Below are 18,493 nucleotides of genomic sequence, written 5' to 3' on the forward strand. Positions count from 1 at the left end.
TTCTGGAGAAGGATGAGCCATACGAGGGCAGAACCCAGCCTATCCTCTTGGAATGCTGGGCAATGCCAGACCCGGTTTCATCAACAAGAGACTGGAATGAAGGATGCCAAGGTGATCTTGTATCCAGACTCTCAAACCAGATCCTTTGTGTAGGTTGGTCCCTCTGCCCACGATGCCTCCTCTCCTTCACTGCCCACCCTTTCTCCACCTGGCCATCTCTTCCTCATTTTTTTAAGTTCCAGATATATTACGTCCTCTAGAAAAGCTTCCTTGGACATTACAGCAGGACCGATTGTCACTCTGTCCTCATGTGTTCACAGGCTGTATACTTCCCTGTACCACAGTATTTCCAATGTTGTGTGTTTGTGAGCTGGACTGACTCCGAAGGGGTCCGCAAGAGCTGTGTCCGGTTCACCTTTAGATCCCTGACAACTAGCTCAGTACCTGGCACACAGTAGGTGTCCAACAAAAGTTTACTCTCTCCACCACCTACCTCTCCCCTGGCTTTGGATTCCAGAATAAACACACCACAGTGTCAATGTCACAAAGGTTCACAGCACCATTATCTAGGCTGTAGATGGAGGATCTCATGTTTAAGAAGAGGACAGACTCTGGTCCAAAGGACAGTTTATTTAAAACAAGGTGACAAGGTGCACGCAGGAGGAAGGAGGGAGAACAATTCTAACATAAAAGCACATAGGAAGCATCTCAAAATTTTTTTTAAAAAGGCAACGCAGGGAGCTGTGTCTCATACATATACAAACTGCTGACCTCAATTGATTATTTACATCCAAACTTTATAAAATAGCATTTCACGTCAGCACTTAAGCCAGTGTTATTAGTTTTTGTTACAAAAAGTTAAAGCTACAAACTTCACATTTTTAAGTTGTACATTTGCAACAGCATTTAAGCTCTTTTTTCCAAGTTGGTCCGAGTGCAAGCTGGTGGAAGAGGTTTTTTTTTTTTTTTTTTTTTTCCCCACACACAAAAAGAACATGGATTCCAAATACAATGACTATAATTCTGATGAAAACACAGACATGGTGCTTTAAGAAAGGATGGGGTTAGAGGATGTGGACTGGGCAGGAACAATTTTCCAGTAAATAAGGAGCTGCAATCTTTAGAGGCAACTTGGTATGCTAGAAAGGGCACTGGAATAAGAATCAGAAGACCTGGAATTGAATTCTGGCTCTGCCGTATTCTAGTTATGTGACCTTGAGCAACAGATTTGACCTCTCTGAGCCTCAGTTTCCCTATCTGTAAAATGAGGACAACAAGACCTATATGTACCAGAGCTATTCAGTTTTAATAGATACCGGGCTATTCAGAATATCTATTTTTTCTTAACTGAGCTTTGGTAGTTTGTATCTTTCAAGGAATCTGTCCATCTTAAGTGGCTGAATTTATTAGCATGAAGTTGTTCATAAAGTTCTTATTAGCCTTTTAGTATCTGCTGGATCTATAATGATGTCACCTGTCTCATTCCTAATATTGGTAACTGCTATCGAGTTTTAATGGTATAATAAATTTCTTGCATCAGGTGCTAAATAAATGTTTCCTGGATCAGAATCTACAGTCTCAAGGAGACAAGGCTATTGTCCTTAAGTTGCTTCAGAGACAGTTCTGTCTGTCTATCTATTTATCCTTCCAACCATCAAGTCAAACATTCATCTACCAATCGATCCATCCATCCAATTGGTGATTGGGAAAAGGGGCCAGGAAAAAGAAAAATAGAAATTTGCTTCAAAATTACAGATGAGGAAGCAATGAAGATACTCCTAGAGACTCTGAGATGTTTAAAAGATACAGTTAGGTCTGGGTCATTGTTTCTTAGGAGAGGAATAGTGAGAGACCCAGAGTCCCCTGGAAGCTTGAGTCACAAATGCTCAAGCAATGACTGATGCTCAGGACTCAATGGCAGCTAACTGACCTATCTGGAACTTAAGGGAAAAAATGACTAGGATTTGCTTCTCTGCCTTCCTGTCACAAGAAAACAAACATGCCTGGTCAGGAAATTTACCTTATCCAAAATAAATGGACTTCTGGCCGAAGGGCCCTGTCTAGCTAGACTGGAGAGCAATGCCCTTTGTTGGACCAGCATGTTGGATGCACACATGCTTGAAACAAAATAAACTCCAGATCAAGATTCATGACCCAAGAATATTTATGGGGAAAAAGTGAGCCTTCTTTTACTTGGATCTAGCTTAAGGAGGGAGAAAATGGGCATTCCCTTCCTGCTTGGCCAAGGGCAAAGTTGTTTTAAAAAAAAAATAGCGAGAGAGACTGAGGCAGGAATCAGAACAGCAGGTGGCGTGGGGAAATGCACGTTCCATACTTCCGTTTCTAAAACTCACTTGGCTGACTTGACTACTAATTTAGTGGTTTCCCAATCTAAAAATGCTAGTTAGAGTTAGTCTGTGCAAGAAAAGTGGTCACTTCATTTTAAGAAGATTTGTGACTTTCCTTTTCCTTGTGAATACTGGTCTCACATGGCAATGCTATCAATGCTGATTCTACCACTTACTAGCTGTACCACTTTGGGAGGGAATTTTTTTTTCTCTAAACCTGTTTCTTCATCTATAAAATGGAGACAACATACTTAATTCACAGAGTTATTGTGAAGTTTGGAGCTGATATACATCAAGAGCCTACCTACCTAGCTCAGTGCCTGGCATATATGAAGTGGTCAATGATTGTTAGCTGCCATTCATTACTGTAGCAAGATCATCGAACTGTCCTCTGTTCTCTATATCTGCCACATAGCTGCTTAGCTGGCCAAGCCCTGCAGACCAACAACAACAGCCTCTTGCATTTTTAAAAACTTGCTGTAATTGCAAAGAACAGAATCCGGCCACAGAAGAGGAATGTTCCCTGCCTCTCCATTGATTCCCAGGTTTGGGTAGCAAAAGCAATTATGGAATCAAATTACAGTATCCTTAGGTGCAACCCGGTCAGGGCTTCCCTATCTGAGGGGAAGAGGGACTAGAAAATAAAAAGACAGCTGCCTTTCCCAACTGTCTGCTGTTTGCTGTGTGACTAAGTGACACCTGCCCTTGAGCCAAGGCTGCAGAGGGATGGCTCTGTGCTGTCTGTTGGAAAGCCCTCTGATCTCCTTTAGGCCTGACTGCTGCCTGCATAATGCTTGTCTGCAACCAGGCAGATGCTGCAGAGCCCATGGAATGGCTGAAACTGAACGATCTGGCTCCCCTTGGGAATCTCGTCATAGCCAGTTGCCTACTTTAGAGACAAAGCAAGAACTCTGTTTCCATTAGCAGGGTTCCCGGGGATAACTTCACCCAAACTGACACAAGTTTCTTCCCTCAGAGAAGGGGCAGCAGTGAAGCAGGAGTGAGGAGCCCCAAAGTCTAGCCCCAGCTCTTGCTTTAATTTGCTTTGTGATTTTGGACCATGTCACTTCCCCTCTCTAAGCCTCCGTCAGACCAGATGATGTCTATGGTCTGGTATTCTACATGTCTGGGTTGAGTCTCTTGGAGAACAAATCTTAGTCTGATATTCATTTACCCCTTCTAGACCCTGTAGCAGTAAAAGAAAAGAGAAAACAGTCACATGTTTGAATGTGGATCACAAAAGCAATGCCCTCTACCTTTGTCTGTAAGCAATGTGGAGCAAAATGCCACGTGTGGGATCTTCACATGAACAATGAGAAAACCCTTTCCGTTTTGCAGACTGAACACAGCCCCACTTTGCTGGGAGTTCCTGGTAGGCCTGTCCCCTCGCTGAATCACATCTCCTCTTAAGGCACTGGGCAGTGTCTGTGCTGTGACTCTAGGCAGTTGGGAGAGTGGAGGTGGATGAAAGGCCCTGAAACCACAAAGGCCAATGTTGCAAAGAGGGTGGCAGGCTTCTCCTGGGACTCAGAAAGTAAACACAGACTCTCAAGGCTTTCCCTTGGACATCACCAATAGCTCCAGAGGCCAGGGATGACACACACAAGGCTGAAAGCATCGTAAAGGAACTGGCCCCAACCTAATTTGTCAATGCAGCCCTGAAAAAGAGTGAGGATTGCTCTGGGGGGTTAAGTGGCCCCGGCAGCCTCCTCCTGGTGTCCTCTGCCCTCATGTCTCACAGTACCGTAATCTTACAGAAAAGAGGCAACTGTTTAAAACTGTACCTGTACAGAGATGCCACCACGCCAAGTGGGGAATCTAGTTATAATTTATATATATATGCATATTTATATATTTTTAAAAAGTCTTCCGGAAAGAACCACTGAAAGCTATTAGGAGAAGAAAAAACAAAAGACAATGTGAAACTTTCCCAGCTATCACTCAACCAGGAGTCTCTGTTTCTGGGGTTTAAAATTCTGAGTTTAAAAGCGCCAACATAAATCCTTTGAAACAATCTACTTGACCAATTTAAATTCACACATCAGGGTGGTGCACTGACCGTCAAGGAGGCCCTGCCCACTGGCGCACATTCCTGAGTTCACAAAGGTGCTCTGGAGAGACGATGGAGCAGAAGTGGTGGCTGGCTGGAGGGGCGAGTGGTCCAGAGTTCACTGCGGGCCTGGGGTGGAGGCGGGGCCCTCCTGGGCCGGCCTCACTCAGAAGTTTTGCTGCCGCCGCTTCTTAGCCTCAATGGCATCCAGGATGGGCTGCCGCTTGGACTGGTACTTCTGCCGGATCTCTTCGATCTCCTGCTCCATCATGGGGTCCAGGGCCAAGAGTCTCTTCTTAAGGTCCTCCACAGTCCAACTCTTAAGCTAGAAGAAAAGTGGAACGTATAGTCATGACAAAGCCCAGGGCAGGGACAGGACGGCTGAGAAGCCCAGCCTTTCCAGGCACCCTGCAGGAAGAGGAACATACAACTAAGCTTTCTTGAGATGACTTATCCCTGGAAGAGCTCTGAGTGCTAATCTCTTTAATTTACTGTTCTTTGACCAGGAACTTAATCAATAATACTTTCATCCCCCCTAGCTTGTAAATTAATTACATGTAGGTTCATTATTAGGGCACTAAAATAACAGTAACTTGGTGGATGCAATATAATACTTGCCTCCTAGTTCTGGCCCTGCCTCACTTACACCCTCAGTGTTGAGGTGGGAAGCCCCATGAAAAAGACCAGCAGGACCCCCAGGCAGGGCCACTACTTTCCTGCCAGCACCATCCCGTTCCCGGGCCCTGCCCCATTATCTCACTTTTAGCCTCTGAAACGGCTTACTTCTAGGAAAGTGGAACTTACCCCTAAGATTCTATTGGATCCCTGAGCTAACTCCTGATTGGTCCATTTGTAGCACTTCATTTGCATGGAGCTCGCTCCTGGTTGGTCCATTTCTACCACTCCTGATTGGTCCATTTCTATCACTCCTGATTGGTCCATTTCTACAAAGCTCGTTCCTAATTAGTCAATTTTGTTACACCTTATTTGCATATGATGCTGCAAAGTATAAACCGGCAGCCTATAAAAGCCTGTGTAAACCTACAGACGGGGTCCAGAGCTTGGAGTGTTAACTCCTCTGGGCCTGCCAGCGTAATAAACCTGAGTTCTCCAACCCTCCGAGTGCTGCTTGGTCTCTCACCCAGATGCAGGTTGCTGTCACAACTGAGCTGTAACACTGAGCTGTAACACACTTTGCTGCAATGTTTCCTCAGCACTGCCATACTAGCATTTATCGGTGACACCACTCTAAGCATTTTATATGGATCATCCACATAACTGTCTTGGGAATACAGACACAATCTTTTATGAGAAGGGGTTAGTTGGAGCAGCCCTGAAACCTGAGATGAAGTTTCCACCATGCAGAGAGAAAAAAGAGGACATGATATATAAATTAAAAATAAAGGCTGGCACTTCCATAATGCTCTGTAAGCACCAGACACTAAGGGCTTTATGCACATTATATACTGATTAACATCATTCTCATGACAGTCCTGCGATTTGAATATATTATTATCCTACATTACAGATTAACAAGCCAAGAAAGAGGGTGGCTAAGTAACTTGCCCAGTGTCTCAAAGCTAAGTGGCAGAGTCGGGATTCAAACCCATAGCCCATGCTCTGAACCAGTACTGGAGGAATGCAGGTTCGCAAAAGCACAGGTTTTACAACCAACTCAACCTGTGTTTGAAATGTGGTTCTGCCTGTGCAGATGCTACAAGGTTCAGGCAAGTTAGGATCTCCACAGGTCTTCCTTATCTACAGAAGTGGGACCACAGTGTCTCATCATGTTTATCACATGGCTGTGATAGACCGTGGCTGTCAGGCTGTTGGCACAGCGCATGGTGCCTTGTGTGCTTAAGGATGGCAGTGCAGGTAACAACCTCCATCTCTGTGGCAGCCCTGGGGCGCACCATCTTGCCCCCGTGTCTGCAGCTGTCAGGCAGGTGGCCTCATGACCGGTGCCGTCTGTGCAGAGTGTTCACTGCCTCCAAGCGAGGCCAGTCCGGGCTGGCAGGGGCGGAATGAATGCTAACATTATCCACCACAAGTGGTGATAAATTCTGTAAGCTTGCAGCCAGTTTAATAGGCACCGTGTCTCAAGAACTCACAAGGCTCCCCAAGTATCACGGGAGATTTATAGAATCACCAGCTCCCTCAGCCCCTTCCTAAGGCCTCCCCAGGGAAGAGGCACTGAAAGGTGGGTGAAGGAGCCTCTTTCTGTCCCTCCTCCCTTCAGAGGGTGGGGTGTGAAGGCATGTGAAGTGCCATAGTGGTCTCCCCAGAAATGGCTTAGTGACCTGTTGCCACAGGAATTTTCCTTGGCCTGCTTCAGGGAGGTGTTCCGAGATGTGAGAAAAGCCCCACAGTTCAAGACGAAAGGGTCTTTGTAACGTGAGAGTGGAAAGACTCGAGGGTGTGGGGAAACGATGGAAAGTCGGGCTGAGAAAATCCATCCTGCCTTCCAGCCTGTGTGGTTTTATGCCATCTTGGGGGCTGGTGTTCTTGGCCTAGGGAAACTCCGATGAGTGATGCTTGCCTAGTCTTCTGCCTTTTCAATTCCTTCTCCAAAGGGAAGACGTCCCAAATCTAACACTGAACGTTACTGGTAGTTAAGGACTTAATCTTCAGGATTACATATCCTAACTCGGCACTGGCTGTGTAACCTCTGAGCCTCACTTTCCTCCTCTGGAAAATAGACAGGTTCCACCACCCTCGGGCTGTGATGAGAATTAGATGAGTTCAGGACAGGGGTGACATTCTTTGCACCGAACCTCATGCCATTATGTCTTTGGTGGACAGCAAGCATTCCATAAATGGTGGTTATCACTGTTGTTATTAGTCACTGTTACTATTGTTACTGTTACTAAGTTATCATCATTATTAATAATATTGGAAAATCTCTATCTCCCATGAACAAGCTCTTCCTGTAAACTCTGATCCAAACCAGAGGCAAACAAGTGAAAAAGAAAATATTCTACTCTATTTTGGGTTAATAATGCCTAAGGGTGGGCACTTTCCCACAGTGCTGGTTAACTTCTTTAGAGTTTAACAAAATATTTTTCATCCGTCCATTTATCAAATATCCACTGAACACCTCCTACAGGCCAGGCACTGTCCAAGGCACAGAGGATCCTCTGATGAAAACAAAAACAAAAACAAAAATGAAAATCACTGTCCTCATGAAGCTTTCCTTTTAGTGAAGCAAGACAGACAAGTCCCAATTAACACAGTAAATTAGTAAATGACTCTTACATTTGAAGGTGATACGAAAAAGAAAAAAAAATGTAGTGAAGGAAGGGGATTTGGGAACTGGGAGGGAAGGCTTGCTTCTGATACATCCATTAGGAGAAAGACTCAACTGTCAAACGAAGAATGAAAGTGTGTGGACCTGCACTGGCTTTCCAGTGAGTTCTGCCACTTTAAGCAAGCCCCTCCCCCTCCCCAGGCCTCAGCTTCCTCACGAGTTAGGAGAGGGCTGCCTAGACGATCTCAAAGGTCTTTTGAAAGTCAGTGTTTCTCAAAGTGTGATCCATGGATCACCTGCATCAGAATCATTTGTTGAAAATACAGACTCCGGAGCCCTAACCCATAGCTACCTGATCAGGCTTCCTAGGAGGAGAGGCACAGATCTTCGAAGGTTAAGGAAGCTATTTCGGGGTTTCTTCTAAGCCCTCAAGTTGGATCAGCATGATCCTACATCTTCCTTCTTGTCTTCCTGGCTATGTAACCTGAACCCGGGACAAATAACTTGACCTTCATTCTCACAAAGTAGTTGCTGCCTGTCTCTAGTCAGAGCTTCTCCTAGGTTTCCAATTTCTATGCAGCTCTTTCGCCCGTGATTCTAATCTGGGGGCAAGAGCAAGCACCGTGGCTTTATCTCAACCACCTTCAGACTAATTTGTTTGCTCTAGGGCCTTTGGGGCTGAAGTTTCACCTGACCTCTTAGAACACAGCCAGCCAGCCAGCCAGTCACACCATCCAGATATGGTTTTTTCCGAAAACAAGCTCAGGTAATGGTTTTATGGCGCCCAGTGTAGCATTTCACCTTCCCGGTCCTCGGTGGCATAAATCAATTTCAAATATATATCCTGCAGTAAACTAGGTGTGGTTTGACAACTGGCTACAGCCAGCGTCCTGATGGAGCAAATTCTCACACCGGCCACGTAGGGAGCTGGAGCTGTTTTCACTAGCTAAAGGAAATAGCCCCTTTTAGTATCTCGTCTGTCCCCCAGGATTCAAACATCCTCTCCACGCTGCGACCCCCACATTTATATCTCCAGACCCAAATTCTCTTCTGAACTCCAGACTCACACATCTGAGTCAGATCCCACTGGATAGTTTAGTCCCTGAGTATCTTGCGGAAATTCACAACTTAACACATCTAAACCAGAACTCTTAGTCCCACCCCTCCCTTATCTCCAAACCTCTTCTCCTTACTTCTCAGCCTTCTCCATCTCAGGAATGGTACCTCTACCCTCCCAGGTGCTCAAAATCAGCCGATTCTCCCTCTTTCTCTCACCACCCCCTTGCCCACATCCAATCCTTCGATCTAATCTCTGAACTACTGGTATAACTCAAACCCAACCACTTTTTTCATCTCTGCCTCCAACCCCTCAATTCAGGCTACCATCATCTCACAGCAACAAACATAATCAAAAATACAGAAATGAGTCACCTGTTTGTCACTTACTGCACTTGGAAAAAAATCCAACAGCTCATCAAGGGTTACAAAGGCCCTACATCTCTGGTCCATCGTCCCTTCCAACTTCATTACCTACCCTCTAACCACGTTTTATTTTAGATCCTCAAGTGGGCCACACTTTTTCCAGCCTCAAGGGCTATGCAGTTAATGATCCTTCTGTCTGGATGCCTCATCCCCAGTTCTTCCTTATCCTCCAGGCCTTAGCTCAGATGTGAACACTTCAGAGAACTCGAGCAAGCCCTCTCTGAGCATCTTATCTAGAAAGGCTGCTGGAGAAGCAGCTGGGTTTAGGGCATGAGCACTGGCTTCAAGTCAGATGGCCCGGGGTTCCATGGAAGCCCTGCCCTTGGCAGCTGGGTGGCCCTGGGCAAGTCTCTAATATATGCCTCACTTTCCTGCTTTTTCAATAGAGGACAACAGTATTTCTCCTACAAGGGAAGCTATGAGGTTTAGAGGTGTTGTTGACACATATGTTGCAGGTAAGTGGGAGCCACCACCTTAAATCCTTTTTTTTGGAAAATAGAAGAAATATGTGAGTTAAATAAATAGTAGCTGCTGTTGCTGTAAGAACGGAGCTTGATGAGCTCAAAGCGTGGTGTAGGACACATACCACACACACAGAGGCGTCTCTTGTGAACACTGTGTGTGAAACCCTGAATCAGATGGACCTGGCTTATTTCTTCTCAGCCCAACGACAGCAAAGTCCTCAGATTCCTAACATTAGGATGGATACAGAGGTCTGATGGGAACCGACTTCTTCTCAAATAGCCTTAGCAACCCAGAAGTTCTGGATCACACCGTGTCAATGGCAGTTGCACAACTGGCCTGGAGAACAACCGAGAAGATCCGGCTGGTGTTCCATCACAAGTGATAAATCAGAGGAATCACATGACAACGAGCCTATCTTGAATCAGCAGAGTCAGGCTAAAGTAAACACATCAGAACGTACAGCAGAGCTTTGCAACAGGGCTCTCGGTGACAAACAATCCAAAGTACAGCGTTTAGACCTATTTCAAAGTCCTGCTCCTCTGCTGCTGGAAACTCTCTGTGGTCTGTTGTGCAAATGGTGTCATGATTGCCCCTCAAAAACCTTCACAGAGAGCCTTGCCAAAGCTTTTGAGGACAAGCTTCGATTCTGCACATACTGGCACGCACAATTCTGCCTCCAGTGTCACAAGCAGGATTTCTCAAACACCTCATCCCTTCTGGGCAGGTAAGTCAGGCCGATGCCCCGTGTCAGGGGATGGTTTACTGCGGCCAAGAATGAGGAAGGAACACACCTTTGGAATTTAGCAAGATGACAAGGAAGCTTGACAGAAGCTGAAAAGTCAGATGATGCCACCAGCATGGCACCCCATACCTTTAAAACCTACCACGAGAAGGTTAGCAAAAGTGCCACAGAGAAAAAACACATGAAGGTCAGTCAGAAGGCATCGAGGACACTGATTTAGTGCCACCAAAAATAAGTACCCTCTCTCGATGTGACCTTGTCTCTATCCAGGGGTGGGGTCTAGGCTGGGGAGAGGTGACTCCAGTAAGATTAAGATTCTGAGGTGATGCAGTCATCTTTCAGCAGATAAGTGAGAAGATAGCCAAGCAGAGAAGCAAGGAAGTCAAATCACAGCCTGTGTGGTTGAACTAAGCACTAGACCACTCAATTTCAAAAGATCTTGCTCCTTAAGTGTGAAAATTTTAATGAGAGAGTTCTCTGATTCAAATTATGGTCATGCCAAGCCATGCTTTCATTAATCCCTTATAAAATCTTCCTAATGCTTCTCCAACAAGGAAGAAAAGTTGCAAAACTGTTAACAGTGAATTATTACTTCAGTCCTATTCTGAGTTGATGATTACTTCGAATCAATACATGGAAATGTTACTAGAATTCCAACCAAAGGAAACATGACCACAGGCATATAAAATATTTAACAAGATGACCGGAATGAAATGCAGTCTTTCAGCCTGAGTAAAACAAAGAAATCTGGCTCCAAGCAGACATGGGACTATAAAGACAAGAGCTCTGATGTGGGTGAGAAGACTGGCCTCCAACAACCCGAAGACTACATCCAGACAGACTCCCACCTACCCAGGACTCAGTAGGAACTGTGTGTGTGCTTGTGTGTGTACAAAGGAGGTAATCTGATAAATGACATAAACAAAAAGACAAAAAGCAAAAGGTTTTTTCTTTAAACGATGGGGTTTTACTAAAATATGAAGTATAAAACTTGCATTCTCTTAGTTATTTGTGATTTATTGAGAGTCATCCTGAAAATTCCATGACAAAATTAATTTCTGAGGTAGTACTTTTACATGCTTAGAATTTACTCTAGCTCTGTTCTGGTGTGAACATTCACAACTGACTCTGAAAATCACAAAACACCTGCTTTTTGTTTTTATGGTTATTTTGGTTTGGTTTTGTTCCGTGAGTTTTACAATAGCCATTGGCCAAAGGTAGTAAAGTTTTGACCAAACCCAGCTTTTTCCCTATCATCATGACTCTGGCTTTCCATAGCAAGAACCCATAAAGAAATTTCATACCCCAAATACCAAAGAATAATGGATCTCAAAAAGCACTGCACTGCTAATATGCAGCATTCTAATTATAAAGATGCAATGAATATCTGCTCTGTGTCAGACACTGGGGCTTGGCCCGGACTGGGCAGGAGGATGGGTCTTAGAGGGTCTAGGTAAGTAAGGGTGTGTATGGGACAGAAAGTGTATGGCAGGGTCCCTTCACACTAGAAGTAGAGATAAACGAGGTAAATCTGTCATGAAAGCAAGCTACAAACTGAGGCATTATGAGTAAGTGCCCAGTGATTGCCAATGCTAATTAGAGCTACTTTTAATTGAATGCTATATGCTAGGCACTGTGTTCAGCACTTCATATGCATCAGCTCTTGTAATCCTCAGAACAGTCCATGACGTAAGTAGCAGTACCCATTTACAGAGGTGGAAACTGAGGCTCGGAGAGAAACAGGAATTTGCCCACGACCCCAGAGCCAGGAGGTGTAAGTGGTTGGGTTAGGATATGAGCCCTCGCGTGTCTGAGTGCAAAGCCGAGCCAGCCCAATGTCAAGGCAACATGTACTACAGTTGAGAGCAGGAAGAATCAAGAGTCTCTGAGAGAGAGACCATGCCTTTTTATACATATATAGTGCAAAGAAGGGGCACTCACTCAAATTCAGGGAAAAGTATGAACTGTAGAATTTAGAAAAATGAAATGCAAGTCTTGTCATTTCAAGTAACTATCACACTTTAAGATACAGGGAACTGATAAAATCAGATTATATAAATGAAAGGATTTATGAGTTCATCTGTCAATATTACTAATAGCAACTCAAAATTCCTTCGGGTGCCCCATTTTTTCACAGTTCCATGCTTCTGCAGAATAGAATTCTCTCTGTCTTCAGTGTAGGGAATGCCCATTCGAGCTTGCCACCCAGTTCAAGCTCCACCCCCTCTCCTCCCCAACTACCTTTTCCTTTTACTAGAGTGGGAGCTATTTCAGAGTAGAACTATATCTAATATCTAATATAGTTTCAGAGTCAGGACAGCAGAAGAGAGTTCTCCATAAATGTTTAATAATGAAATATACTCATAAATCTTGAAGCCTTCACTTGAAAATGACTTTTTACTGTGTTCCCTCAATGACTGGTAAGACACTGGGCTTTTCGGAAGCTTTGAAAATATGTAGTCTTCAATAATTAAGCCTCAGAGTATAAGTGTGTTAAATAATATTATGTCAGTTGCTCCAAACTGATCCCTGCACGCCCATGTCAAAATGAACAGCTCGTCCAGTGTCATGATTACAATACAGTTTCTAGGAATAATGGGGGGAGAGGGGATAGCTCAAGTGGTAGAGTGCATGCTTAGCATGCAGGAGGTCCTGGGTTCAATCCCCAGTACTTCCTCTAAGAATAAATAAGTAAACCTAACTACCTCCCCACCCCTCACCAAATAAAACGTTACGAGGAAAAATGGACATAAAAATTCACATTAGTCTTGACTGCTAATGATTGCTCTTTAAGAAAAATTCTATTTTAAGAGTAGCTCTAATTTAATTTCACACTTAAGGAAGCCAAACTACAGAGGAAAACGTTCAGGAAGTTAGCAAACATCTACTCTCCTAGAATAATCTTTTTTTTTAATCTAAGATTTTCAATCTTTGGTTTTTTAAATTTTATTTATTTAATTAAATTTTTTTTTATTTGTTTAGGGGGGAGGTAATCAGGTTTATTTATTTTTTTAATGGAGGTACTGGGAATTGAATCCCAAGACCTCGTGCATGCTAAGCACATGCTCCTCCACTGAGCTGTACTCTCCCCAACTCCTACAATAATTAAACATCCCAAAGTAATTGTAAATGTCCACAGAAGGTAGAGTGTGGGAATAGAGCAGCACAGGATGCTCCTGATACTTGGAGCATGAAAGAGAGACACCAACAGTATCATCATTCTTGCGGGATATTAATCTTTCAGATGATAGGAAAACCTAAAACACCAACTGCACCAAGCTGCTATTTTAATGTAGCTGGATCAGTAAAAAAGCTAGCTCATCACGTAAGAACCCTTGTCAGCCGTGCCTCTGTATACTTTCTTGGGCTGGAAATTTCCAAGGCAACAAAAAGTCCGGGTTTTGTCTCTCTCATCTTGCCAAATCAAAGCAGCCCAAAGAATCCCAAGAAAAATCTGAGAGCTGAAATACAAATTAATCTCACTTGATTTAATGAAGGTACTCTTAAAAGGTATCTTCAGACATAAAGGGGATCCAATTTAAATACACTGAAGGAACAAAATGTTCACAGAAAACTGGTCAAGAAGGAAAGTAAAAGCTCTCTGAGTAATAAGCTCCTTTGCAGGCCTGAGTTTTTGTTTTTTGTTTGTTTGTTTTAACAATCTGGGCTTTCCTAAAGTGGGAAAGCATGTAAGTGAACAGCACTCAATTTCTGGAAAGTATATAAAACCTCTGTAAGCCTTACTGCTGGACACTCCTATGTAATGAAGGGTCCGAGATTTACAACCTAAGTACCCCAAAAGAAATATTCTCTCAATATCCTTTGAGAAGAAAACAATTCTGCAACAAAAGTAGGTAAGTTCTATCTGCAAGGCATGTCAGAATCTTTCTACAATGGCCACCAAGTCTTGGGACCTCAATTCCCTGCAGTGTCACAAACAAAAAATTTGGTCTAGATAGAGAGGGGCATCCAGCACCAGGGCAGGCAGTGTGGATGTGAGGACAGTCAGCAGAGTGTGGCCCAGCCATAGCCCAGAACCTGGTTTCCATGTGACCCTGCAGCTTCGGCCTGGCCATAATCTTCCAGCAGCCCAGTCGATGTGGACAGTAGAGCCCCTGAATGGCTCATCAGCTCTGAAGGCCTCCTACCCCTGCTAGTACCAGACCCCTAGTGCATGTCCAAGGCCCTGGCTGCTGACCGCATGCTCCTTGCCTGCATTCCAGAAGGCTGTCTATACTTGACCAGAGCCTTTAGGTCAGCTCGGGTCTCATCAAACCAGCAAACTCCTCTGCTATGCCCTGGGCTGAACCTTACCTTCTCTACTGACATCTGAAGCCCTGGTAGTTTGTCCTTCCTCGGTCCACTCCCCCAGCCCTGGGGAACCATACCTTACAGTTCCTCTTTTATCAAAGGTAAGAATTCCATGCATGAAACCTCCTCTGTTTAACCTACTCTGTGGTTTCTATCTCCTGACTGGATGAGCACATGTTTGCCCACCAATGGAAAAACGTCCAGACTGCCAAACCCCAAAGAAAAATTTCAATGTGAAAAATGCTCAGTTTCAAATCCAGAATAGTCTAGTGTGTTTATTTACAGCCCAACTGCAGAATTAAAATACTCTCATTTGCTCCCACTGAAAACTGTCTTAATAGTGAATAGATAAACAAATTGTGGTTTATCCATGTAATTGAAACTACTTAGCAATCAAAACGAACAACTCCAGACACATGCTACAACATGGATGAATCTCAAAACAGCATGCCGGATAAAAGAACCCAAACACAGATGACTACATACGGTATGAGTCCACCTACATGGCATCGTAGAAAAGACAAAACCATCAGGACAAAAACCACGGTGTGAGGGAACTCTTGGGGTGATGGATATGTTTTATATCTTGATTATGTGGTGTTTAAACACCATATACATTTGTTACAACTCATCAAATTGTACACTTAATAAGCAAATTTTATGGTATGTAAATTAAAACTCAATAAACCTGACTTTACAAAGCAAAAAACTACATACAAAAAATCGTGGAAGGTGGTTAAAGTAATACTTAAAGGGAATTTTATAAACTTACATGCAGATATTAGAAAAGAGAGATGATTTAAAATTGAGTTTAATATCCAATTAGAGAAGAAAAAAACCAGAATAAACCCATAGGAAGTAGATAAAAGTAAGAATATAAATTTATGAATATAAAAGCTAATGCTTAATGGCAAGGATCAACAAAACGAAATGCTGATTCTTTCAAATGACTAAAACAAATAAAACAAAACAAACAAAAATCCCCAGAAAGTCTCTGATGAGTCTGAACAAGAAAAAGAAAAGAAACAAATATTAGGGCCAAAAAGTAAGCTGGAACTACAGATCCTACAAATTTTAAAATCCAAAATTTGATGCCAAAAAATTACAAAACATACATGAAATCAAGATTTTAAGGGGGAAAACCCCTAGATTTACCTGGAATAAAATGAAAAAGGCCATCCAGTAAGAAATCTGGACCACAAGGATGAAGGATGAACTGGACTGTTAAAATTTATACTTACATAGTAGAGCCACAGAGGATGGAACACTCTTTGAAAACAGAGACAACCGTGATATTACTGAGCAAAGGTGCTTCCTCCATTAGCAGAGGGGGAAAAAGTTAACTCCTAATTTCCAGTTCTAGCAACAAGGCGGACTGCTGACACGACTCCCGAAACTTCCTCCTATGAAAGAAGGGATATCTCCAGGGGCCAGAAATATCGTCTGCACGCTCACTCCACTTTCTTATAATACTAACAGTGTTATTCCTGGTAAATCAAGAAAACGTGAAGAAAGGTAAGATACAAGGACAAGCAGAAGCCCTCCTGGGTTGCTTCGGTGAGAGGGCAGGATTTAAGGACCTTGTTGTATGATGATTATAGTAATAATAACAATAATAATAATATAAGCCAGCATTTATGAAATATTTGTTAACTATTATTAGCCGGTCACTACATGAAGAACTTTTTGTGTATTATCTCATTTGACCCTCATTAAATCTTACAGCTATAAGTACTAACCTGATTCTACAGATGGAGAATTTGAGGTTCGCAGAACTACATACTTTGTCTGAGTTTCCACAGTCAGCAAGGGGCAGAGACCAAAACTAACTAGTCCTCTCCCTCTGTAAGATGGAAAGTCCAGATAATTCCAACTAACCTTCTGTACAGTTTCTGTGAATAATAATCAAAATAAACTCAAGGGGAGAAGTTCCCTGGGGACAAATTTTGGCTGAAATAAAAAAACAGTATCTTTAGGCAGAGCTTTGCAAGCAATGGTATGTACTACTTCCCAACTGTGGAATCCCCCCTTCTCAGAAATGACCAGAAGTGGTTCAAAAAAAATGCTGGATGATGCCTCTTGGAGACGTACCAGGAGCTAGAACACACATCCTTTGAGGCCCCTTTGCATCCTGAGCCTGGCTCCTCTGACTGATACAGTACCAGACAGCTAATTGAGAGAGATGGTAACTTCTAGGACTTCAAGACACATGTCATTTGTCCCCTGTGCTTTCAGTGAAGCCACATGAAGTGACCTCAGGAGAGCCCTTCCTAGGCCTTAAGGGGCCAAGATTCTGTTTGCAGGTCTTGGGAGCCATTTCTGATCTTCCGTTCTCAGCCATCTGGATCTAAACTATTTCTCACCACTGCTCATACTGCCGCTCCCCAAATTCATGAAACTCATAGTCTGTACTCAGCTCTTTGGCTTACCACGTAGTTGAGATAAAACCATCCTGTATTATAAGAGCAGAGAATAACCGGTCACAAAGAAGGAATTTGAAAGAAGAAGGCTGCTGAGCAGCTGTGGATCAGGCAGTCTGAGAACCGAACAAAGGAAATGAGAACCAATGTCAAGCGCACACAGGCTGATTTCGTTTTAAGCAACCCTCTGGGGTCACAAACCACGGCATTTAAGTCTTGCCCTCAATGTCTTTCAACAACTGAGTTAAAAACCAAGCTTCCATCAGCCTGTGTAATTCACCAGCAGAACGAGGCTGCTGTGACTCGAGACAAAGGCGACATTCATCTGCCATGTGGTTTCTCAGAAAGCAGATCTAAACAGCAGGTTTCCCTGGCAATTTTGGATACATATTTCTTTTTCCAACTGCTGTTCTTGGCTGGTTTTCTGAAAGTAAAAAGTACAAGACCTCGTTATATTCCCAAGTACAAATGAATTCAGCCTTAACATACTTTAAGCTCAGCTTTACAGGAAAAATAAGAAATCTGAGACAAAAATAGTATATACCTTGTCAGGAACAATTTAGGACAGTCTTCTCACCAGGAACCGCTCGGCCTGGGTAACTCAGTAAAGATCTATTGATGGTGTTTATCCTGGCTGGCTCCTGGGCACTCATAATGCCCTGAGTCAGAGACCAAAGCCCTAATTATGGTCTCCATTCATCTTTCTTCCAGCCCAGGGTTATGAAAAGAAACTCACCAGAGGAAGGTTAAAAAGCAAACAGGTATGGAGATACCCAGAACAGAAAGATGGCAAGAGACAGAGAGGGTTGCATCTGAGGTTTAAAATCCTGGCTTCATTCACACACTCAACAGACAAAAACCACCAACAGAAGCAAATACGAAGCCTCAACCCCTAAGCCTCCCACTGACAAGAAGAAAAAGCCTGGCTAAGTAACTTAGAATGATCTCAAAGCAACCTAACTCCAACCAAAAATACCTCCCAATACTAAATACCAAATAAAAGGAGAATGATGAGGTCAAGCAAAATACCATAATGTGATGAACCATTATGTAATAATCAAAATGATAATTTTGTAATTGTTTCTAATGATATGAGAAAATGTTTGATATGTTAAGTGAAAAAAATCAAGATGTCATATTATACACACAGAATGATCTCAGCTGTGTGCAATAATATATAAGCATAAAAAACTGGAACCAAATATGTTAAAATATAAACAGTGATTATTGCTGAGGGTGGTGGAACTGTGGGAGAAATTTTCTTCTCTAAGCTTTTCAATATCTTGTCCATCAACAGATGACTGGATAAAGAAGAAGTGGTACATTTATACAATGGAATACTACTCAGCCATAAAAACCGACAACATAATGCCATTTGCAGCAACATTGATGCTCCTGGAGAATGTCATTCTAACTGAAATAAGCCAG

General features: G+C 43.2%; 1 protein-coding gene across 1 annotated transcript in view; it reads right to left on the minus strand.

Annotated features, from left to right (window-relative positions):
* Positions 1 to 610: 610 nt before the first annotated feature.
* The window catches only part of STK4 (serine/threonine kinase 4), a 78,011-nt gene continuing 60,128 nt past the window's right edge, over positions 611 to 18,493 (minus strand). Inside the window, exon 11 of the mRNA XM_010978575.3 lies at positions 611 to 4,723. Coding sequence (XP_010976877.1) covers positions 4,565 to 4,723 — 159 coding nt within the window. The 3' untranslated portion in view covers positions 611 to 4,564. The remainder of the gene's footprint in view (positions 4,724 to 18,493) is intronic.

This window comes from Camelus dromedarius, chromosome 18 (genome assembly GCF_036321535.1).
Source record: "Camelus dromedarius isolate mCamDro1 chromosome 18, mCamDro1.pat, whole genome shotgun sequence".
In the NCBI taxonomy this organism is placed as follows: Eukaryota; Metazoa; Chordata; class Mammalia; order Artiodactyla; family Camelidae; genus Camelus; species Camelus dromedarius.